General features: G+C 38.8%; 1 protein-coding gene across 2 annotated transcripts in view; it reads right to left on the bottom strand.

The window, feature by feature from the left end:
• DHX35 (DEAH-box helicase 35) overlaps positions 1 to 24,228 on the bottom strand; it is a 44,843-nt gene that overhangs the window by 11,051 nt on the left and 9,564 nt on the right. For both annotated transcript variants that reach the window (XM_039499397.1, XM_039499398.1), the window contains exons 5-18: positions 22,545 to 22,649; positions 20,755 to 20,816; positions 18,878 to 18,947; positions 18,240 to 18,299; positions 16,732 to 16,844; positions 14,891 to 14,987; positions 12,899 to 13,057; positions 11,348 to 11,558; positions 7,715 to 7,839; positions 6,489 to 6,543; positions 3,892 to 3,987; positions 2,441 to 2,535; positions 1,710 to 1,787; positions 236 to 365 (exon numbers count right to left, since the gene is read on the bottom strand). In XM_039499397.1, the coding sequence (XP_039355331.1) occupies positions 236 to 365; positions 1,710 to 1,787; positions 2,441 to 2,535; positions 3,892 to 3,987; positions 6,489 to 6,543; positions 7,715 to 7,839; positions 11,348 to 11,558; positions 12,899 to 13,057; positions 14,891 to 14,987; positions 16,732 to 16,844; positions 18,240 to 18,299; positions 18,878 to 18,947; positions 20,755 to 20,816; positions 22,545 to 22,649 (1,456 nt within the window). The remainder of the gene's footprint in view (positions 1 to 235; positions 366 to 1,709; positions 1,788 to 2,440; positions 2,536 to 3,891; positions 3,988 to 6,488; positions 6,544 to 7,714; positions 7,840 to 11,347; positions 11,559 to 12,898; positions 13,058 to 14,890; positions 14,988 to 16,731; positions 16,845 to 18,239; positions 18,300 to 18,877; positions 18,948 to 20,754; positions 20,817 to 22,544; positions 22,650 to 24,228) is intronic.

The following is a 24,228-nucleotide window of genomic DNA, read 5'->3' as shown; positions in this document are numbered from 1 at the left end:
TATCAATTAAGGCACCAAGGTTTGAAGAAATTCTAATTGTAAAAATGGGCTCAAGTGCTGCTCTGGAAAAGTATATTTTGAAATCCCAGTTTTATTTAACATACATTATTTTTAGGCTGACAAGACAACAGTATTTCTTGAATGTAATAAGAAAATAAACTGACAGTTGGGCGACTCAATATTCAGATAAACTCCAACAGGTATGACACAAAAATCCTCGTTCAGTGGCTCCTACCTTCACTGGATTTCTTTGGTACTTTAAATTTGACAAGAAGCTTTTTCAGCTGCTCCCTCACAGTGGTTGCTCTGACAAGCCCTTTGTAGTTTAGAAAGTGTTCCTGACACCACTGAGAACTCTTGCTGTGCTGTATAGCAACAACAATACAAGAACAGTTACAAATGCCACAGTAAATCTCCCTACTGCAAAGTGTAGTCTAGTTCTGTTCCCCAACCACTGTGCTGTGTTCTGGTATTTACCGATTTGCAGTGGGAAGTAAACTGCAGCCAGTATGCATATGAACTGCCACTGCTTGCACACTGTATGTCAAATAGAAATAATGGCTTCCAGTTCATAAACTCATTTCCAGCACTTATTTCCTAATATATTTGACTCATTTCTTGGGATGTGGTGGGGGAGAACAGTGTCAGCTATTTCATACTATCACATAAAAGTGTTTCATCTCAGTATAAATTAAATCTGAGTCTTTTTTTTTTTTTGGCCCAAAGACATAAGTAGACATCTCTGTACTTTGTTTTCCAACATGCACAAAGATAATCAGTTCAAAATACATTTAAGGCCTGGTCTACACACAGTTTTTGTACCAGTGTAACAACTTCGGTTAGGGTAGAGCTCCTAGTGCAGACACAGTTATATACGTGCCTTACATTAGTATAGCTTATTACCTTTCCCTACACATGTACTATCCTGGTATAGTTAAGGATGTACAACCTGAGTATTTAGACAAGCACTAAGATTTCAATTAAACCTCACCGATCACCAAGCACTTTAAGCCATTGACAAGACTTTATATGATGATTAGGGATGGGATTTTCAAAAGGAGCCTGCAGGAGTCAGGTGCCCAACTTTCATTGAAATTCAAAACTATCAACAGACAATAAATGAGAACATGAATTTCCCATGTTCCTTTGAATGTCCCAGGATAACTGAAGATATGGAGGTTACAGTTAAGGGCCTGTGCCTTACACAGCCACAGACTTTACGTCTTGCCAACGCAGTGGGATTATGTGAGCATCTGTGACAAATGTAGCCGTTAATTAATTAAACAAAAAGGTATATTAGACACTTGGGTCCATAGCTTACATAGGCTCAAGCTTCTAGGATTTTTACAGCAGGTCTACACTAATGCTTAAGTCGATCTAACTTACATTGCTCAGCAGTGTGAAAGACACACACCCCCGAGTGACAAGTTACAGCGACCTAGGTGCTGTCCACACTGGTGCTGTGTCGGGGGAGATGCTCTCCTTCTGACATCACCTCTGCAAAAGTCAGAAGCTAAGTAATTATGCCGATAGGAGAGAACTCCCCTGTCAGCACAGAGCATCTTCACCAGACACACTGCAGCTGCACTGAAGTAGGGTTTCTAGTGTAGACCTGCCCTTAGTTTTGAGCATCAGGCATTAAAACCACTGGAACCCACCCTCTCCCCTTCCTCATCCTCAGGAATCCACATGCACTCTAACCTGCTTACTTTAATAAAAGCTTCATAAACATTAAGCATAGTGAGATGATCTCCCTCTTCCACAGCAAATTTTCTGTGTTTCCTGATCTGGAAAAAAGGGAAGAAATGTATTTTTATATATAAATTAGTTTTTTTCAAAGGTCGCTCCTGCTGCCCTCAGTTCTTACTGTCTTGAGTATTTAGTGACCTTTAACTCTTATCATGTAACACCTCTCCCTTAACTGATATGCATGTTTCGCTATCCAACATACTATATTTTCAAGGCAGAGCTCTAAAACTGAAATTAAAACTCATTTGCACAAAGGAAATGGGATTTACTTACTGTATGTAAGGTTAGACTCAGGAGGATTTCTACCTCTGAATTAACCATTTCATATTAAATAATTTTATCAGCCTGAAAATAAATTTACTTTTTTCTCTCAAAGGGAAGCTCAAAACGGACAATCTTCCTTTCCATGCACCCCAAAACAGACCAATACCAACTTATGATCCTAACATTTCCAAACACTTTCCTAACCTTCTGTAGTACAAGGCCTCCATCATTAGCCAAGGACTGTCTGCAGGTTTCACTACCATGCAGCTTCCCCTTTCTCCATTACCGAGCAATACTGGCACGGACAGAAAACTCACTTCCACTCTAGCATGTCAGACTTTGCATGTCCCTATCGGATATTAATAGCAGAGTTGGCAGACACTCAAAGATGTTGATTAAGTGAAGAAAATTATGACACCGAACTTACAGCCTGAGCCTTTTGGTTTGGAGGGAACATAAAGATGTTCTGAATCTGCATCATGGCAGCAATGCTCAAGATCTCCTGGGAGCAGCCAAAGTTTCCTGTAAAATAAGTGGTGAAAGAAAATAAAGTTTCTTGCTTCCAAGATTATGAAACATAAATAATATCATAAAAAAGGAAGGAGAAATTTACTCTTAGATTTTCCAGAAGAAAGTATTTTACAGCAACGATGGGGGGAAAAAACCCTTATTTCATTGCAAAGGAGGTCTTTGCTGATAAAAAAGCCCCTTTTTGTAACATATGATGGGGAGTTGGAGGGGGGACATTTAGGAATTTCTCAGCAGTGGATCATTCAGTCCCTGCAGCAGCAATCAGGTACATGCAATCAGCTCTGCCATCGCATCTGCATGTTGTCATACACAGACCTTAGAATCAAGGACTAGGAAATGCCTGTTACGTTTTTGTCTGCACTTAGAGTACAGAAATAAAGAATATGTATGATTTTTTACATATTTAAGAGAGACCTTTGTTACAAAGTATGCTTGTATGTACTGGGGCATACATTAAAAACAACTTTTCTTAAAAAGGTTTGTTCCTTCTTTTCCTTTAAAAGAGAACTTGGCAAATTATGAAGCTTGTGAAAGATATCAAAAAGCAGCTCTGCCTGCAGAACAGTGTGGGCAGATTCACTCCAACACACAGCTTTGCTAATATACCCCATTCTCTATATTTCAGTCCTTGAGAACAGGGCATCAACTGTGAAGAAATGTATGTTGGTTCTGTGATGAATACATATTTTCACTGGAGACTGAACTGAAGATAAACTTATTTCACTGGTGGCCTTAGCAAGCACTTCAAACCAGGTAATCAGAAATCAGAGGTTAAAGCATTAACTCACTGCGCTGCAAAGACTCATACATGTTCTTAAAATTATCCTCATAACTAGTCCCATTAACTTCAATAGGATTACTCTCCATGCATAAAATTAAGCATGTGCATGAGTCTTTGCAGGATTGTGGCCTCCTATTATACCACTGAGCCCTGCAGTTGGGAACTATTATTTATTGTTTATTACCTAAGAGGTAACCTTGTGGAAGCTGAACAACTCTGTAAAAGATGTTGCCCTGATCCAAAAGCACAACAAACCCCTAAGCATTTTCCTGCTGGCATGGGGACCAATCACTTTCAAACCCTGTAAGGTACATTGGTGCAATACTTGCGGGTCATGAATATAAATATGCCAAGTTATACTAGATAAACTAACTCTGAAGTTAAGATTACAGGAAGGCCCGTGGGATGCACTGATGGTATCAAATGGTTTCTTGACTTCTTAACTATGTATCACACCAAAGTTGACTATAGCTTCTTTTAGATACACTAAGTATTATTGTCCCTGGGTAGACAGTATCTTATATGCAACACAAAAGACTATTGATGGCACCTTGCCTTTTACCTACCTGATTCCAACAGCATCTTTGCAAACATAGGGTTCAAAGGGAACTCTGCTATTCTCATACCAAGAGGTTCTGTTAGGCGACAATGTTTATCCAGACCTGGAAGAATAATACTAAGTATTCAGACAGCAGACCAAAATAGCATAGAAAATTATCTTAATCTTTGTGCCATCAGCTAATATGTAGCAGAAACTCACAAAAAAGCTTGTTGAGCTAGCAAGTATCCAACTGGGAAATCAGGAGCTTTTATAAATACCCATTAACTTTCCCATGAGTCCTCAGTACTTTTAAGCAAACACTATATTTACATAAACACTAGCTTCTTGCAGACACACAAGCCACTCAATCCATGACCAAGTTCTACTGGCACCTCTAGTAATTCAGGAAATATGTAACCACCAAGGTCAATGCAGCAATACAATGGTCACAGAGATACATTCTGTAACGCATTTTGTATACACCATTTGGAAACCATTTAACTCTGCAAAGTAAGTTTTGTAGGAAAACTTCCACCTACTCTTTTGGAATTTGCTTCCAAGTTATTAGAAAAAAAGAGCATTGATAAGAGAGGAAAAGACTGGGCTTGGCTAGCAGATACAGAACAAGTCTCTGGGGTGATAGGGTGCCATTTTTCTGAGTTATATCTACTTGGCTCATTGACAAAAATAATTTAATATCAGCACTACAGTGGCTATTCCAGCTACAGGAAAAGTTAGCTGCAATCTGTTCTGCCTCATGCATCAGTAGCTAAATCAGCAGCTACATTCTAGCTCCAGAATGATGGTTGTTGGTGATGATGCACAGAACAGAAGGATGACAGTTTGATTTTCAAATTATTATTACTGAGCACAGAGTTATGTCATTTTACAAAAAGAAAAGACTTGCCGCTTACAGTCTAAGGACTCTCTACCTGAAGAACTAAAATTCATTCTCTACCCGAAGAACTAGTTACTTAGATTGTGAGCTCTTTGGGGCAGGGATTATCATTTGTTTGGTATTTGTACCATGCCTAACACCACGGGGTCCTGATCCATGAATGGGCTTATTTTTACTGCAGGGAGCATCAAGAATAATATAAATGTGCAGCTATACATCAGTTTACTCACATAAAAAAGGGATTTAATCCCTATTGTAACTGCAGACACCAACACAACTTTAACTTTGCAGTTACTGCCTCCAAAATAAAATCAAAAAATCCCTTGGATATCTGAGAGTATCAGTTTGAATCTGAACAAAACACACAACCTGCTCCAAGCGGAATGGCAGCGTGAGCAGCATTTCTTGCGCTTCTAGAAAACATGTGGGAAACGTCTCTGCACCTTTCTGCGATTCTGTCCAAGGGTGCAGGATTTTTGGCAGAACATCAAAGAGCTAATCAGGGATCTTATCTGCCTCTCAGTTTCAGTCCTCCCTAAGGTGGTTTTGCTGTGTATCTACCCTTGCATTACACTTCTGAGCCAATGGGAGAGCACTGGTTCCCAGCTCAAAAGGGGTGCCAACAATCAACTACCTCACAGGTGAAAACTCTCTCCTCCTCTTTTCACTGAACGGAACGAGCACATGGAAAACCATGGCCACAAAAGAACTTACAGCTCTAATGCTGTATGTCACAGCACGGCACCCATGAGTGCAAGGAAAAAACAAACACAAGCCTCTTGGAGCCGCAGAAGCCTGCGCAATGTATTGCAAACTTACTGCCCTCTTCCCAATGTTTCAACTGGGAAACACATAGTCTTTGTTTCGGATACTTCTGAAATGAGGATAGGTATGTTTTTGTTTTGTTTTACTCCCTAGCTTTCTTATCAAAAGTTCTTAATGGAGTGTGAAGGTGGCATCTTTTTACTGGAAAAATTACAAGTTTCTGTTACGGCTGTAGCATGCAACACAAAATGAAAGACATATCCACTGTACCAATTAAAAACTTCAGTGCCAAGCAATTTATCCAAGTGAACAAATGTCAATTTAAGTGCCTAACTTTAGGTACTGATCAACTTAGTATCCTCAACCTAGTTCCTAATGAGCACTTCATAATATTGTAAAATCAGGAACACAAGAACTGCCATTGCGAGCCAGAGCAGTGGTCTATCTATCTCAGTATGCCATCTCTGACAGTGGCACATATCAGATGCTTCAGAGGCAAGTGCAAGAAACTATGCAATAGACAATAATGGAATAATATTTCCTTCCTAAATCACAGCAGTTAAAGAGGAGTACTTGTGGCACCTTAGAGACTAACAAATAAATTGTTTTTGCTGATACAGACCAACACGGGTACCACTCTGAAAGCAGTTAAAGACTGGCTTATGCTTATTCTCTGTGCATGAGAGTTTACAGCCTTTCTAAAACTCCTGGGTATTCTTGTTTGGAAAAGGAATAGAAGATACTTACAAGTCAAGACTGAGGTACATTGACAAAGTCGTGGACTGAGACCACAATAGAATCTAGTACAAATAGTATTCTCGAAAATAAAGATCTGGTTAATACTCAAGTTAATACCCACACACACATTAAAAAAAAGGACTCTGTAAAATACACATTGATTTGGATTTGTTCTTTAGTAACAGACTATAAATACAACAATGAAAGTGTAGCATGCTCACCTCCTAAAGCATACAGCAGCTCTAATGCTTGCACCATAGACTGCGCAGGGGGTGGCTGTAAAGAAAAAAACTTTTTTAAGCTGTCACTGATATGGGAATACATGAAGTTTCCTAGTGAGAATTTTTAAGTCTGTCCTTCTTCAAGGAGTATTCCTGCCTCAAAGGCACCAATTCGAGCCCTCTATAGTCCCATTTTCCCAGATGCAGTATTTTCCCCCAGCCTGCTCCTACAGATGGTGGAAGATGTCTCAGAGCATCACCTGATGTCCTCAACCGACCAGCCTGGCTCATTAGACCCACAACTCAAAACCCTCTCCAGGTTCCTGCATCCTACTATGATGCTCTCAAGATCCTGTGACCACATGGAATAAGTCCAAGCTAAAAACACAAACTTGGATTGTCCAACATAGTGATACTATTACAGTGTCAGACCAATTGCTTCCTGAATTCTCTCAATTTAAGTTCTATTGTGTTGGGTTTATCAATGCAGATGTAACTGGAAACATTACAAGGAGATTCACTAAACAAAGTCTCTAATGATTGCTACTTGCCATTAGTTAATAAAAATTAAAGTAAGTGCAGAGGCTTGATACTGTTGATTTATCTTTTTCTCCACTTCACGGAAAGGCCTCCACAATTCTACTTTGGACAAATTGAGGGGTTTCGCCTTCTAAGTTGTTCAAAGTCATTCTTGCTCATTCTTTGTTCTCAAATACAAACTATACAACAGTCTAAAAATAGTGGCATTTCAGTAGTGCTGGCAGAATCATGGAAATCTGATACTCCTCCACAACACAATATTAGGTCATCAATTGCTTCTTCCAAAGTAACAGAGTATTGGTTAGCAAACAATGACCCCTGGGCCTCAGATGGTCTGTACAGCACTTGCTGATGGTCCACAGAGAACAGGTAGGTCACATAATATGGGATCTTTGTCTTGGTTTCCAGGTGCATCTACAGGCATCCAGGAACTTTATTGCAAAGAAGAGCCTGGATATCTGTAGAATCAACAGGAAACAAGGAAGAGCCAACCAATCACATAAGCCACTACTGTAGCTACCACAGGAACGTTACATGATTACAAATGGTACATTGATTAGGAGGTGGTCCATAAGACAGATAGAAAAGGAGGTGCTCAACAAGATATTTCTGTTACGTGGTCCACACTATGAAGAAGTTTGACAATCCTTGTAATACAGAATTTCAAACAGGAACCCAGGACTTACAGACAGGAAGGGGAACCTGAGCACGTTGTCTATCCCCAGAGCTTTCAGCTGCAGGATAACAGGAGCCAGGTTACTGCGCTGCATTTCAGGAACAGTAGATTGAGGCAACTTCTCAAAGTCTTCCTCTGTGGGGGGAGAAGTCAAAGCTCCATGTGATCATGTTTCAGATTCAAACACTGATTATATTGAGCCAATATCCTCTCACTGTCTCCAGTTTCAGTTTAGCATTGTTAATGGGAGTGTACATACTACTGAGGTGCTAACTGAACCAAAAATGACTGGAAGTCAAATAAAAGAAGCTTACATCTCTCACCACACCATTTATGCGATTTGAATCCTAGTGGGCAAAATTATTATTCAATATAAAAATAAAACTATTTAAATAGGGACTGTCAGGGTTGATGGGCTCCACATTTGACATACTTCTTAATTAACTTTTTAACGACTTTATACACATTTTTCAAAACTAAATATTTAATCTTTTTTTCTCAACAGATCCGTGTTTCTAAGCAGTCAGACAATAACAAACAAGTGTGCACACATTCTGAAAGCAAACATTTTTATTAAATGGAAAAATGCTTGCAAAGGCTTTTTACAAAGAAGAAAATGTCTGTTCACATTGGGAAGAATAACTCAGGGTCCTGTTATTAATACATGGGCAATGAGTTTTTTAAAAGCATATAAAGCATTACTATTTGGGTTTTTGTATTTTAACCTCCACTTGCTATTTTACAGAGCCCTTTTTAAAATATTTTCCTTATAAGGCCCAAATCAGGAAAAATATTTTCTACAAGGCCAACAAAAGCTGTATTTTACATTAGTCAGTTAACTTGTCATTCTAATGCTGTGACTTCATCAAACCTATAGTCCACACCCGGTACTGACTTCAAGTAGCTACATCAAGGTAAAAAATACCTGTGTCTTGTCTCCATTAGGATTTTACATCAAGTTCACTATTTTGTTGTAAAAAACAAATCTTTTCTGCAGTGAAGACTTAGCTAAAACTATCAGAATTAAACTGGCTCTCCCAGCCCACAAAGTAACTCATATGCAATAAGAGCTTCACACATTTGTGCCAGCACTACTCCCTTTAAAAATCACGATGATAGCCATGATGTTTGAGCTACTATGCAACATACAAAAAAATTCTGGTAATAACTTGAAAGATTTGGAGTATACTTGTGAGTGCGGAGTCCAGATATTGGCATTTCCATGAAAAATGCTGGAACACTACACATTGTATACTGACATGCAAATAAAGATCTTTGCTTCAAAATTCCTACTCTAGACTGCCATAAGTGCTTACTTCAGCCAGGTATGCAGTCATCTGGACATTTGTATCAACTCATCAGAATTCAACAGTAAGCTACAACAACATAATTTAGCATGGATATGAGTACAACCAACCCCACTGTACACTCAAGCCTCAAAAGTTGGTTAATGTGGTACAAATACATAAGAGGTAGAAAGTCTTTGTTCAACATAAGAAAAAAGACAAAGCCTTTGCATGTGGCTAGAAATAACACAAAAGAAGAACAAGTCATTTTGAAAAGTTGCCCTCCCCAGTGAGCATACTAAGTCGCAGTACTGATAAAACACACTAAGAACTATGATTTATTGACTTTGGATCCACAGTATTATTTTGATTGTCTCCCCAGGTAGCGCATTACATGCTGTTTCAGATATGGAAGAGGTCATTAGTCAGATGTGGGATCACAGATGAGAAAGAGCTCACAATATGGCTGTTCCCTGGAATCTGGGAACAGGTATCTGATTTTCAAAGGAATGAGGGCTACACTAGTGAAAAGCATTCTACAGTTAACAAGACATGCATTGTAACAATGGAGTGTTTTAAATCACAGACCAACATAACCAGAGACCTACACAGTGAAGTGTACAGACAGCCTACTGGAAAGATCCCTTTTAATATGGTATTACATAAACCTTACTATGATAATTAATCTTAACCACACACAGAGCATGTGCCCCCTACTCTCACTCCCACACAGTGCTGGAACACCCTCTTGCTAGAACTAAGGCAATAGTAACCATGGTAGTACTCTGATTGCAAGCAGTGGGCTCATAAATACACAGAATAGACCACGTTTACATTTAAAATTGTAATTGTAGCTGATAGCCTAGAAATTTGAAGACACACTAGGCCTATTTAAATCTTAAAGCTTCAGGAAAACGAGAGGGAATCTGAAACATGCAAGCAGCTACACTGTTATACTGAAAAGCCTTCCCTCACAAAAGGAAATAGCCAAGAGCTAAGTATTTAGACTGCAGGTTTTTGAAGCTTACCAGTTGACTGACTGAATCATTTATAACAACTAATCTCACTACGCCAGCCTCACTGACCTTCACTCAACAAGCTAAGCATTTGTTTATGACAGCTAATGTTGCAAGAGGAATCACATGAGCAGGGAATTTTACCTTTAATTATTCGGATGATTTCCAGACATACGTCTTTGGTAGACGCAGTATCTGAAAGAGCCTTTTCAAACATAATACAGAACAAAACATAACAGATAAATAGGTAGAATGAGTTGGAGTAAATTCTCAGGCTACAGCTGCCCAGAGATATCAACAAGAATGCATTGCTTAGTGGACTTTGTGGTCCAGACTTAGAGCAGCATCTTAGGTTTGCAATCACTGCTGGTCTCACAGCATGTGTCTCTATCAGCCTGCTTTTGCATTTTATTAAAGGGCCTCAATTTCAGAGACTCTGAAAGTGCAGCACAAATGGGGTACTATGTCTATAAATTTGTATAACATGCATGCATGGGTGAGTTTATTTGCATACAAAGGGGTGTGACCTGCATATATTGTGGGGAAGATTTTCTGAAGCTGTTGGAAGTTTTAATTATTTATTACATATTTGCTCCTTTGTAATTGTTCAACTTAATACAGCATAACTTGATGAATTTGATTAACACCTACTAGTATGAGGCCTCTGGTGGATGATTACCATGATGTCCGCATGATGCAAAGACCATCAAAGTTAGCCAAGGAACTTTATACTAACACCACCCTGATCTAATTGCGAGTGAAATGGAGACAGTGTATTCTCGGTGAGAAGTTAACTATAGAATTTGCTTCCTGCCTCTGTTCAACAAATCTGTTGACTTTCAGGTCATGCTGCGAGGCTTTTGCTGGTGAAGGTCTGGTGGGAAGAGTGAATTGGTGGGATGTGAAGAGACCTAATTTTATCGGCTGTTGTAACTAAAATATTTGTACTGGTGTCCAGGATGAAGCACAAGCACACATCGCAAGAGTAGAAAATGTAAAATAAACACCAAGTTAACGTTTAATAATGACAATCAGTTCACCTATGTATTTATCATATGCTACTGTTTTGTTTTATTACTGATTGAATATATGTAACTGACTTATACTTCTTGTTAAGAAATGCTGAATCACTTCCAGACAGGGGTCTGAGGCCAGTGAAGACTGCACTGTTTAGAGACCTGGGTTAACTAATCCATGTGAGTAGTGAAGGGAAGTCACTAGTTCCTGCTGAAACATAGATTCCAATTCTTTACTTCATGATTTAATGTTTGTGAATAGAAACTGGTAAAGCTAGCTGTACGTCCCACAACAGCAAGATCTCCTGTGCAACACACCACCTACCTGTGTAAAGTCTATAACATTTTCCAGAACGGTTCCGGCCTGCACGACCTGCTCTCTGATTAGCTGATGCCTTAGATACCGGGACAACCACAAGGCATTCGACTGCTGTTTTTGGATTATAGGCCCGAAGCTTCACAAAGCCACAGTCGATCACAAATGCAATCCCATTAATTGTGATAGATGTCTCAGCAATGTTGGTGGCCACTATCACCTAAACGTATGAGAGAACATAAAGTTATTTTGCGACCTTCCACTTCTATTAGTGTTAAAACCTGCAGTCAGTGCAATAGGGCTCTGATAGGAACAATTTGGAAATAACTCAGTTAAAGAAGCTACATGGAATGCACCTGAGAGCAAAAAGAGGTTATACATAGATGAAGCAGTTCACATCACACTAATGAGATATTGACAACTTGAAATCCGTCAATTTTTATGATTTTACAAGCATTTTCCTGTTTAAACTGCTGTTCTCTCCCAACAAAAAACAGGGAAACTGTCAATACAAGGAAAATCATGAAATTGACTATATACAAAGTGCTAACAAATAAAAACTGAAAATGAGAAAAATGTTTCTCTGTAATTTCTCTCTGTTATAATCTCAGGTGTCACTTGTGACAACAACAAAAATGGGGATGGTTGATTTAAGCTGACAGTTTCCCTTTAAAGTTACACTCGTCACCTTTGATGTAAAGAGCTGCAAGAAAATGCTATAGCAGAGTACAGAGAAGTTTAATTTTTAGTTCATCTGAAATAACAAAAATTAAATCCTCGTCGTTGCTGACCAGTATCAGATTCATGAGCAATCGGGGCAACTTTCCAATTGCTCATCTCCCTCCAACAGCGAGTGAATGATATAGCACTAGTTAAAGCCAAGCAAAGGCAAAAGCTATGATAGCTCACTCCAGGCAGTTCTGCCAATATATCTCAGTTCTAGACATAGGCCTCACCTAAACAGAAAAGCCAATTGTTCCCAATTGCAAGGTAGCTCTGTGATGTGGAAAAGTGTCCATTACAGGCTAACAGGAGTCAAACAAGTGCAAACAAGTTTTAACTAATTTCTTCAGATCCAATTCTAGAGCATTAGCCCAGTGTGCCACCAAGCCTCCTTTTATTACTGACACACTGTCTCAGCTGTATAAATTGAAGGAAGAAATCCAATTGGAAAAGTACGCAAGTGCAGAGTACTTTAAAGAAGAGGATGAGAAGCGTGAAGTGAATGCAGAAACACCTGGGGAGCCAGTGCAGAGACTTAAGAATGGAGAAACTGATCAGGTGGATGGAAGGGAAAGATTATTATAGCCATCACATTTTGGGAAGACTGAGAAGCTGGAAGACCTAGACGGAAGCCAGAAGAGTTTGCAGTAGCTGAACATGAAATGATTCCCTCTATACTGATAGGCAATGATAGCTGGTGCATAAAGACTGCTTAGGGCAAAATCAGAGATTGCTTCATTCTAATGATGGGTGGGCAGTATCTACACAATCTATAAAGAGCTATGGAATCCTTCTGGATGACAGGCACTATAGCGGTATTATATATGGCAGCCTTACCTTTCTGACACTGTGTGGAACTCTCTCAAACACTTTCATCTGCTCCGAGGAAGGCAGCCCAGCATACATGGGAAGAACTCGAAGGTGTTTCTTCATCCCAGAGCGAGAAAGGACACGAGCCTGTTCTATTAGCATAGAAACTATGGTCTCCACCTCCTCCTAGAACCATATCAAACCAGAAAACAGACCAATAGAGATTAAGCCGTAAAATTGCACAACTCACTCCCAGTTGCACAAGAAAAAGGTGCACACAAAGTTTGTCTCTAGTATCTTGTTACTAGATTGTGAAGAACTTCATATTGCAATCATCCCTCTTCTCTCTTTTATGCTTTGATCAGGAGTGAAATAGTTAACAATACTGACATCTGAACTGCCTTAGCTTCAGATTTTAGACCCAACTGAAATTAATGGCATTTGACTCCTTTCAAAACTTTTGTTTCAGGCTGCCTGCAAACTGAGACAAAACACCACTGCATCAGTTAGCTCAGTTTTTCAAAACTTAATTTAGCAACAATAGGGGCTAGATAATTTTTCTTTAAAAAAAGCTTGAAATCTGGAGCACAAGATGTCAGTCGCTACGAATAGCACCAATTTGCCTTGCTTCCTTGCGTCAGCCCAATTCAACCCCTAAAAGAAAAGCATATAAACAATCTAAAAAGAAATAAAATGAGATGTAAATGTTACCCAAAGTGCTTTGCTTGTTCCCTTTATTTACATGGTCAGGAAAAGAAATTGCACTAAACAAGAAATTTGACATGCAAGACAGCAACAGGCTTCCTTCACCTGCAATCTTTCCCACTCTTAACACAGGATAGCTAAACCCAGCAGTGAGCAACCTGTGGGCCGCATGCGGCCCATCAGGGTAATCTGATTGCAGGAGGCAAGACATTTTGTTGACGTTGACCATCCACAGGCATGGCCCCCCACAGCTCCCAGTGGTTAGGGTTAGGGTTCCAGTCCCAGCCAATGGGAGGTTAGGGTTAGGGTTGCCTGCAGATGGTCAACGTCAGCAAAATGTCTCGCGGCCTGCAATCAGATTACCCTGATGGGTTACACACGACCCACGGACCGCAGGTGGCTTACACCTGGCTAAACCACCGTTATTATTATTGTGCATCACAGTACCACCTAGAAGACCCACCTGAGATCAGGGCACCCTTGGTGCTAAGCGTTTTACAAACACATGGATAGGACTTGACCACACTTGAAAGTTAATTTCAATGAAGGTAGCATATTAATTTAAAGTACAATAGCTATTCCTGAATAAGTCCATTTGTGGACACCTATTCTGCTATTTCTGAATAAATTCATGTGTACATAAACCCCTAGTAAGAGAAAGTCCCTGCCCCAAAGAGCTCAGATCTGAAGTAGGAACCTACACTAACAAGATAGCAATAGTTACTGTCCAGTTGTTGGCTTTGCAGTCACGTTGCTCCATAGCACCCATATAGAGTAATAAAAAGCTTGTCAGAAGGGGATTAAAATCTATACAATAGCAGGAATTAAAAAGCAAGTTGGAAAATATTTCTTTATCTGAAGTACCAGCTAGGTTGAAATATTACTGGTCAAGTCATTTTAAAGATATTTAACTTAACTGACACAATCTTACAAACTTAAAACCTTAATAGTCATCACAGTTGGAATTTCTACTGATTAATGAGGATTTACTGGCATTTTAATAACTTGGTGAGTTAGACTAGTACGTAAAAGTTTTGCATTGTTTCTCCGGACAGTGAGAATGAAAGTGCACAGTAACATCAAAGGGCATAACTCACCATAGCACCAAGTGTTTGATTTTGAGAAATCTAATTTACTCTGCAGGTAGGATTTTCAGAAGGGCTCAGCGTTGGCCTAACTCTGCTCCATTCATTTCAGAAATCCCAGTGCCTTAATGGAAGCAGAGTTATACCAAGGATGAGTGCTTTGAAAACTCCAGCATACATCGAAGTAGAGACTTTAAGCAAAAGAGAACAGAGTCCCTTTTGTCTGTACCTGGCCAGTTAGAAATGCCAATATATCTCCATCACTCTCTGTCTGGTGAATTTTCATCACAGTTTCCACAGTTGATTTGACATAATCTGGAACAGGGCTGTGGGGAAAAAAACAAACAACCAAGTCTTAAATACATGAATCAATACAATCTTCTCTCTTTAGTAAGAAAAGAACAAACTGTTAACTTTGCATAGACATTACAAATCAGTCACGTGTTCGTTTAATTCATTCTGTATCTTCATTAAAATTAACCAGTCAACCCTTGGGCCTTCCTGTATCTCATATCCGCCAAATCAGAAACATCCCATTTGTTCCCTTCATACTATCATAAGCTTTTACAAAAATGTATGATGCTTTTTATAGTGAAATTATCCACAAAAAGCAATATTTTAAATATTTTTGTTTCCTAACAGATGACAAGCGGCTCACTCAGGTGAAATTCTAGTGCAAATACTATGGGCTAAATTTTCAAACAACGGTGAAACTGTTTACTGCAAATGCACTCACAAAGGCTCCTAATTGCCTAAGTCTTGTACGCAAATTTTTTGAAAATCTGGCCACAAGCATTTCTATTTCCTAATATTCTACAGGCTTTATTTTATAGGACCTTTGTAAAATTTGGATATGCTCCCATTTACATGCAGGAAGAGAGTGACATTTTCCCATACTAAATGTGATAACATGTCAAGGCGTGTTTGTACAAATGTGAGTTAGCAGGTACTCAAAGAGGGAGGTGCATAAATTAGAAGGCTCATTTGAACATCTGATCCTAATGGACTGCTATCTGAGTGACCCCACTGATATCAAGGGGCTGCCCGGGTTTCCTTTAGAAACCTTTTCTCCCCCAGAGGTGTCGAACTCACCTGTAAAATTTAGACATTATTAAGAAAAGACTTATTTGTAAGAGGCTAGACACATTTCTTTCAAAGCAAACTGAGGGAAAACCAAAAATCCAGACCTACCAATTTGTCTGTAACTTAGACTGTATGTCTAATCATGGTACCTAGGCCACATTGTGATAAGGTGGGGGATGGCCATTAGTTGAATAGGAGATCTTTAGATAAAACCCAAGTGCAGCACAAGTGGTGACGATGCTTAGAAGGTGCAGTAGTTTATCCCCAGCATGGTGCATGAAGACACTGTTACCTAGATTTGAGTGGCAATTCCTTTACTTCTTAGATGTTCTTCTCCGTGCAGTTCATTATTATTACTGTTTCATTTTAAGCATCCCCCAGTAGCACCTGGAGCAAACAGCATTGGGGTGAGGGGTACATAACTCACTAATACATGACAATGTACCGATCACACCCACAGTTCTTTGATCAGCAAAAATGCAAACTGAGCACTGGGGTAAAAGAGCTGACTGCTGCCATCAGACCTGTCCATCCCATTCTGTGGAGGAGAGGGAGCACGAAGCTTCTGCCAGGTTCTCCCATATCCCTTCTGTGGAGGGAGGGGAGGTAAATAATGAAATAACACTGGGCTTGTGCCCCCAAGGGGAGGAGAACATGAAGATGCCACTGAGTCCCTGCAGCACTTGTCTGAAGTCTGCTCCAGAGGAGAAGGGAACAGGGGAAGGTTTCTGAAGCCCTTCTCCACTCAAGTCTGCTCCTGATGCTCACAAAATAGGAGAAAGACACATTTAACTGCAAAACAATTTCAGTTTTACAACCTTAATGTGTTGGTACCGAAACCATGTAGGAATATTTTGAAAGCATGACTGAAGTCTCCTTAATAACTGAATTCCCCCCAGAGAACTCCCCAGACACTAACTAGGTAATCTGAAGTAATAGGTGAATATTTCTCTAGTCACCACTTACAAGGATTAAACAGGAACAGACCTCTGTATGTAAAAAATGTCCACCGGAAATGTTCTCCCTTCCACGGTAAGGATCATGCTGGTATCCTTACTGGGGTCATTGGTCTCATTTTGATTGAAGAAATCTCTAAATTTCTTGATAAAGCAAATAAAAAAAATTCCACTTTAAGCCAGTTTTTTAAAGAACTGAGGCAGACCCTAGAGAATACTGAAGAATGTCAAGTTAATGTCACTTGCATCTTTCATCTTTCCAAATCTGACAATTTGTTATTTTAATAAAGTTGAAGTCCTTGTTTTTTAAAAATTAAGGCTAGGGTTTTGGTGCCCAAATCTTATTAAGTCTCAGTGGATGTTGGGTATTTAAATCACTTGAGACCTTTTGGAAATCCCTGCCTATAACTCTTTTGTGTAGTTATTATGTGCACACTTTTGTACACCTACAGCTGACCTAACAATTTACACATTCAGTTACAGTAATCAAGCACATGCAGACCATGGATCTCTCTTTTTAAAAATCAGAGTTAAAGTGTTTCAGAAAGGAACTGATTTATATTTATTAAAACATGTTAATTATTAATGGATTAATTTAATATATTAAATTTCTTATATATGTGTTATCAACAACACATTAAGAACATAAGGGATTCCGTAATTATTGCAGTTAACTACATCTCAAGGTTTCAAAATATATCCATTTAGTAACAAATGTGTAACAAATATACTGTATATAAATATAATGTATATACTTAGATATAATATATAATATATAAAAATAAATATAAAATATTTAGTCACGTATAAATACATGGCTAATATGTCTCTATCTAACCTACAAGATATTTGAAATTCAACATTTTTTTGATAGTATACAACTCCTCAAAGATTTAATGGAGTATTGTAATGATCTCATACTTTTACAAAATATATTACAATATACATGAAGATTATTACCAAGTATGGCACATTACCGGCACTAATTTAAATCTAAATGCTAAATTAACAATGTATAATTTTTTTTGATGCATTAGTCTCACTTTGTGTTTATTTGCTAATTAGCTAAATTCTATAATTCTCAATGGGCTGTTGAGTTACTAGTGAGAAATAGCAAGGTTCTACTGCAGTAGATCATTTAATAATCTTACATTTTTAATAATCAATGATTGTGTCAATTTGTCATCACCAATATAGGGCTTAAGTCTTTTGGTTTTATTAGACAGGAAACAAGCTAGATTAAGCAGCAGGAACATCTTTAAATAAAAACAGCCATTTAGGAAAGAAATAGCCACAAATACATGACAGAAACTGATTCATATTAAAATAACGCTCCAAAAAATGAGCTTACATAACAAACAAAACTGCAAAGAAATAGAAACACAGCAATCTCACTACTTGTAGGTTCTTTTTGCCCATCACCACCATTCAGACAATTCTGCAGATAAGCAGACCATGTAGGACGAGATGTCTTTACTGCTAGAAGTGAAACTTCCACTTGAGCTCACTTAATTTTTAAAACAAACTCATAAACTGTACCTCTGCATCCAGTGTGGCTGATGCTACGATCACTCGAAGATCCCCTCGTTTCTTCTGAATCTAAGACAAACAGTAAGAAATTAACGGAGAAAAGCCATTCACTCAGGAATGATTAACAGACGTGAGATGTCCTACAACATCCTGACCATCATTAACTCTTAGTTACAAATACTTAACAAGCCACAAGACAACTGAATGAGTTAAAGCTCATCTAGTAAGGACTGTGCAAGTGTTTTTTCAAACACTGGGATAGGCTAACTGGTGCCTGTTCCAGAATAATCTCGGTAATCCTATTCCTCATGCCAGAGAAATCAGGCAAAAGTATCTCCAAGGATACCAGTCACTTCATACCAGATCGCTCATAGGGAAGCACTATCAGCAGCCACCGAAACATACTTACTTTACGCCCATGTGGGATAAAAGAAAAGAGGAGTTATGTGTTGCGGAGGCAACAGGGTGGAACCTGAGCGCCAGCTGGGGAAGGCGGAAGGCTGTGTATAAAGAAAGGGTTTAGCCCAATAGATGCATTATAAACCTTGCCTCATGAAACTTTTCCCAACAGGGCCACCAAGCCGTGCAGCAGGATTAATGGTGAAAATCAAAACAAAAACTAAAAAGGGAAGCTAGTGAGGAATAACCTTTTTTAACAAACCGATGGCAATGTCTGTATACAGGGTTCTTTCATGGGCTTCATCCAGCATGAGGACACTGTTAAAGCAGAAAGACAAGGTTTCAATAATCAGATCTGATTGCCTTTGGAACCAAGACATCTGTCTCAAAATCCCTACACTTTCAGAGAAGTGCCTGGAATTTTAGGCATATCACTCATTAAAGTCAAAGTATGTTTGTAACTAAAGTCCTCTCAAAAACAGAGGGAAATGCAGCAAATTACCAGTGATAACATTTTAATTTACTAACCATAACACCAGGCACTACAAGCAGGGATAGGGAAGCTTCTTTTACCTAATTTTAAAGCTTCTTGAATAACATGGGTTTGAAAGTTTACTCAGATGTTACTATTCACATTCTACTTAAGTGAGATTGTGGAGAGAAGAAGGGCAGAGAGAGAAAAAACAATCCTTTGTAGGTGTGTGGGGAGGGAGAATAAAGATTGAAACGTGGAATGAAATGGGGAGGGAAAAAACAGGAGGGGGGAATAGAACACATTCTGTATATTAAGCATCATCAAGGCCAGCTAGTTTTTTGAAGAGGTGCAAAAGGGAATTTCTTCTATCCTTAATACACAATACAGACTTTCCTGGAGCTAGGGATTTTGTTTGTTTTTAGTGATAATCCTGAGGGGAAACGTGGGTCTAAATTAGCAGACAAAACGATTTGCAAACTAATTTAGCAAACCCAAACAAGAGTGAGAAGTTAACAGAACAGCAAATTCCATGAGATTCATTTACGTCTACTAATAAAGCCATTGCATCCAAAGATGCTTCTCAACAACATCATCAACATTTATTTTTTCATTAGGGATGTGGTCTGCTGCTTTTCCTCTTTTGATTTTGGTTTTCATTTACACCATCTTCTCAGTAGCTCAGTTTATACAGTGAAAGTGCAGTTCTGCTCTGAAAAGTCACTATATTAAAAACTGCAGCTCTTTAGTCAACCAGCCAAAACAAGTGTTTACTCTTGTTGACTCTGCAGAGCCAGCACAGCTATAAAAGCATGAGATGTATTCCATTCTGGTTTGTGGATAATAAAGATTAACTAAATTTTGGTTGCAAATTATTGTTACTGATGCACAGGCTGCAATGAACCCAGCTTGACTTTCAGATTGTGTCTGCAGGGATGGCAGTAAGGAAAAAAAAATGATTTGAGCTGAAAGAGACTAAAAAAAACCCAAACCCTACACTGAATTCTACCACTGCCTCCCTACCGACCCACAGAAACTTTTTCAAGTACACCCTCGTTGTGAGGTAGGTGTTTTCCCTTTCTACTATAAACCTCATTTTCCAGGGGGCTTATTTCTTGACTCTGCTTAAATGTCTCTGGACTGAAACAAAATGCTCAGAATTGTACTTATGCCAAGTCTTTGTTTCATGCACTCCCCTGAATTTAGTGTAGCATATGCTACAGTACGCAAACTTCCTCCCACAGCTCTGCTGCTGGTTCTTGACCTCTTGAAACAGGCGCTAAGTGGTGCTGTGTTGCGTAGTGGTTCTGTGAGGCAGCGATTCAGATATGAGTGAGGGTGCATCTGTCCAATGGCTGCTTGTGACCATAGTCAGAGGAGCAGATGTTCAACTTTAAATGAACAAAAGCAAACCCTCCACTGGGCTAGGTTACCCAGGTTTACTTAGTTACCTTAGAAATCTTCCATTGGTGGGGCACTGTTTGCATGTAAATTATTTCCTATAATTCCCTAATAAGGCTGACATTCAAATGCCAAGATCAGCTTCAGTCTTTGGGATGTTTATTAACTGCATTTTACCGGGAAAAAATTCAGACATTTGCTATGGATCTGCCAGTCATCAGCGAGGATCTGCTCCATGTAACATGTCTTTACCTGTATCTCGTTAATAGTGGGTCAGCCATCATCTCCCTCACCAGCATCCCATCGGTCAGAAACTAAAATCAAACACCAAGAAAAATTAGTCATCTATAACCTACCTCCAGGAACAAGCGCAGCTGAATAGGCTATTTATATTACCTATTTGTAAGAAACTAACAAGTATTCTGGATTACAAAATTCTATTTATTTTGCCTTTGACTCATTTTCTATGTGCCGTTCAATCTCTACAGTGTCAGCTTGTGCTTCCGAACGCTAGTACTGAAAAATAGTAAGAGCTACAAGTACAGGGCGCCAAATCAATCCAAGTATAAGCAGATCAAATTTGTGTAAGAAATTTGTATTTAATTTTTTAATAAATTAACTTAGTTCTTGTGCAAAAACATGGACTGACAGCACTAAAGACAGCAGTTTCTCATTCTGGCCTGCCATCATGCCTCAACCTGCTTTAAAGAATGTCACATGTCTAGTGAAAAGGTTCTTCATTCTCTGTGCCCGCTTAGTCTTCGGCACCTCTAAGGAAACTGCTTAACAAGTGTCAGGTAGCTCAGATCAGAATACAGATGATGTTTTGTGATATGGACATTTTCCTCTTATTAGCTAATGAAACCACCATCTTTTCACAAAAACCTCTGAGCGGCCAAGAGATAACAATAATTTCTAGCTACTCAGGACTTAGAAACAAAACCTTTTCAGTTTACTCATGAGTTGGACACGGCCCTGAGCTAGATATGAACTGATGACTTTGAGGTGAAAGGCTCCATATTTCTCCCCTTACCAATCCCATAAGCACCCAAGTACTAAAAGATATTTAAGAACCGTTTTGTAAATGCACATCTTCCCATTGTTTTATATTGCGTTTTAAAATTACTTTGAATTAGTCACGCTTTTGACAATAAAGGTAAAGTATTAGATAAATCCTATTCACTGTTGTTATTCCATAGAAAATAAAGCAAACTCTCTTCTCCACATAGCACAAATAATTTCAATATTCCCCAATGTGATAACAGAATAAAGCTGTGAGGGGGAAAGCTACAGCCCACATGAAGTCACCTTCAGCTAGTTCGTTCATTCTCTCAGTCTAATTTTATCTTTAAGGTGGCTAGGATAGCCTAGCTTCAATTCATTGCAGCCCTTCCTTTCCACTTCACTGGTATCTCGGGTTACACTAGCACTGGACCAATATCTGATTATAACCACCCTGAAAAGCTCCTTTGGGTTTAGAGTGGTGGCGGCTGGTATTAGCAGAATAGAACATAATGTTCTATTCATTTTATTAAGATTTAAATAACCATTTAAACATTTTAAACATATGCAAACACACAAAGAGGGTAGAATCAAGAACCTTAAATAAGCTGACAAAGTCCTTAACAAAAAAGCAAAATAGCGAAGTCCTTAGCAAAAAAATACAAAATTAAGACTGTAAATTCAAGTTATATCCCTTAAAAAAAAAAATCTCCTTTCAATGAACTAACCCATCATCCCAGAAATTAGGATTATAATAAAGCACTATACCACTTCCTTTATTAAACTTTAAAAATATTGAAGACAGTGTGACTAATGACTGTGGCAAGGACCTGGCAGCCTGTTCCTCGTTCTTCTACTGACCCACTGTATTATTCTGTGCAATTCACCATTCTGTGCCTCAGTTTCACCATATGCAAAATGGGTATAGTACTATCTATCCCACTCATTGGGTGTTACAAAGCTTAGTTAATGTTCACAAATGCGCTTTGAGAGCTTCGGGCTAACCGTTTCAGGATACCGGCACTCTGCTTAAGTTTCACCTTAATTCTTGTAGCCTGTGGGTCCGTGCAGTCATCAAATCGAATACAATATCCAACTTCGTGACCCAGCACTGCGCCCCTTTCTTCAGCCACTCGGCCTGCAACCTAAGAGAAGAGAGGTCTTGCAATGCAACAGAAACAGTACAATGGAAATCTGTTATAAACCACCTCCTTTTCATAGCCTTGTTTGGGAGTGGGGGGTCGGAAACATGGAGTGTGAAAATACTGTTTGCGCTGATTCCACTGGACTCAAATTCTAGTCTGTATAGCAATATGTCCTGAACAAACATTCTGTAGTTACTTTAAAAAACATTAGGATTAAATTTTTTTTTAAACAGGACATTTCAGTTTTTCCAAAAGAAATTATTAGAACACCAGATGAAAAAAACAGGATATATGGTCACTTTACTTGTAGATAACAATGAAATCAACAACAAACAGATCAGTTTCACTCTGCTTTTGCTTGAGAAAGCTATGGAGCTATCTTCTGTGATAGAGAACTCAAACGGAAAACATGGGAAAGAGATTGCCCCTCAAGACAGACAGAAAGCTGAGGGAAGGACAGAGTAACAATGCCAAATTGCCAAAGCTTGGAGGCAGAGGCTTCCTAAACCACCTTGCAGCAGACAGGGCACAAAAAAGATTTTATTAGATTATTTTAGTTTGAATAATTTAGCACTTCTAGTGGGAAAAACAGGGAAAGGGGAGTCAGAAATCCACGGCTTGATTATCAGGCCTATGCACTTTGGTAACTGCGCTGCTAATCAAAACACAATCCTTCTCCAGTAATCCTAAGATTACAGCGTTCACTATCAAATTCAAAATAAAGGCACTAAAGAATGGAGGGAAAACAACCTCCACTAACCAAAAAAACCTGCACTTGAATATTTGAAACTGAATTTTTAAAAGTTATTTCAATAGACTGTGCATGAATTCAAGTCAGATGGCCATGAAACAGGAACAAGTTATCACTTGCAAAATCATATGCACATGGACAGCATCTTTACTGTCTTTTTCTGCGAGGACAAATATTTTATGTTTGCAAACATGCTGAGTCAATTAACAGCAACCCTGTCCGGTGCAAAAATTTATAACCTCTGAAATATCAGCTTTAGCTGAATTTCCTATTGAGGTAAATGGAAAAATACCTGTAATTTATTGTTTGTGGTAACATTCATGCCTGCTCAATCAGACTTTTTTCCACATGATCAACACTGGTAAATATGGACATGAGGTTTGTCAATATTTTTTCATGTTTTCAGTCAATGTTTTGCAGTAATAATTATTATAAAAGTCTTCACACAGTTAATGGATACTTCCAATTTATACCTTAATTTATAACATGCCAATCTAAGAAAATGTCATTGGGGTTGCCAGCAATCTTGAGAGAGAGAGCATGTGCACACATGTGTGTGTTTATGTATGTAGGAAAGGTGGGCAGGTTCTGCTCTAAAACTACTATTTTAATCAATGGCTGAACTAAGCTGGCCCAAAACCAAGGGAAGGCCTGGAGTGCTCAGTTCTGAAACCTAATCTTTTACTGATGAAGACTGACGACATTAATGTAAGGTTCAAACTTAAAATGTCAAAGTAACCACTCCAGAAAATGAGACACACGTTTGTAAACAGTTTAGACCCATGCCTAATTTGTGCATACAGTTGCTGAAAATGCTTTCTTAAATCT

This window comes from Mauremys reevesii, linkage group 13 (genome assembly GCF_016161935.1).
Source record: "Mauremys reevesii isolate NIE-2019 linkage group 13, ASM1616193v1, whole genome shotgun sequence".
In the NCBI taxonomy this organism is placed as follows: domain Eukaryota; kingdom Metazoa; phylum Chordata; order Testudines; family Geoemydidae; genus Mauremys; species Mauremys reevesii.
This window is presented reverse-complemented; position numbering and strand designations above follow the sequence as displayed.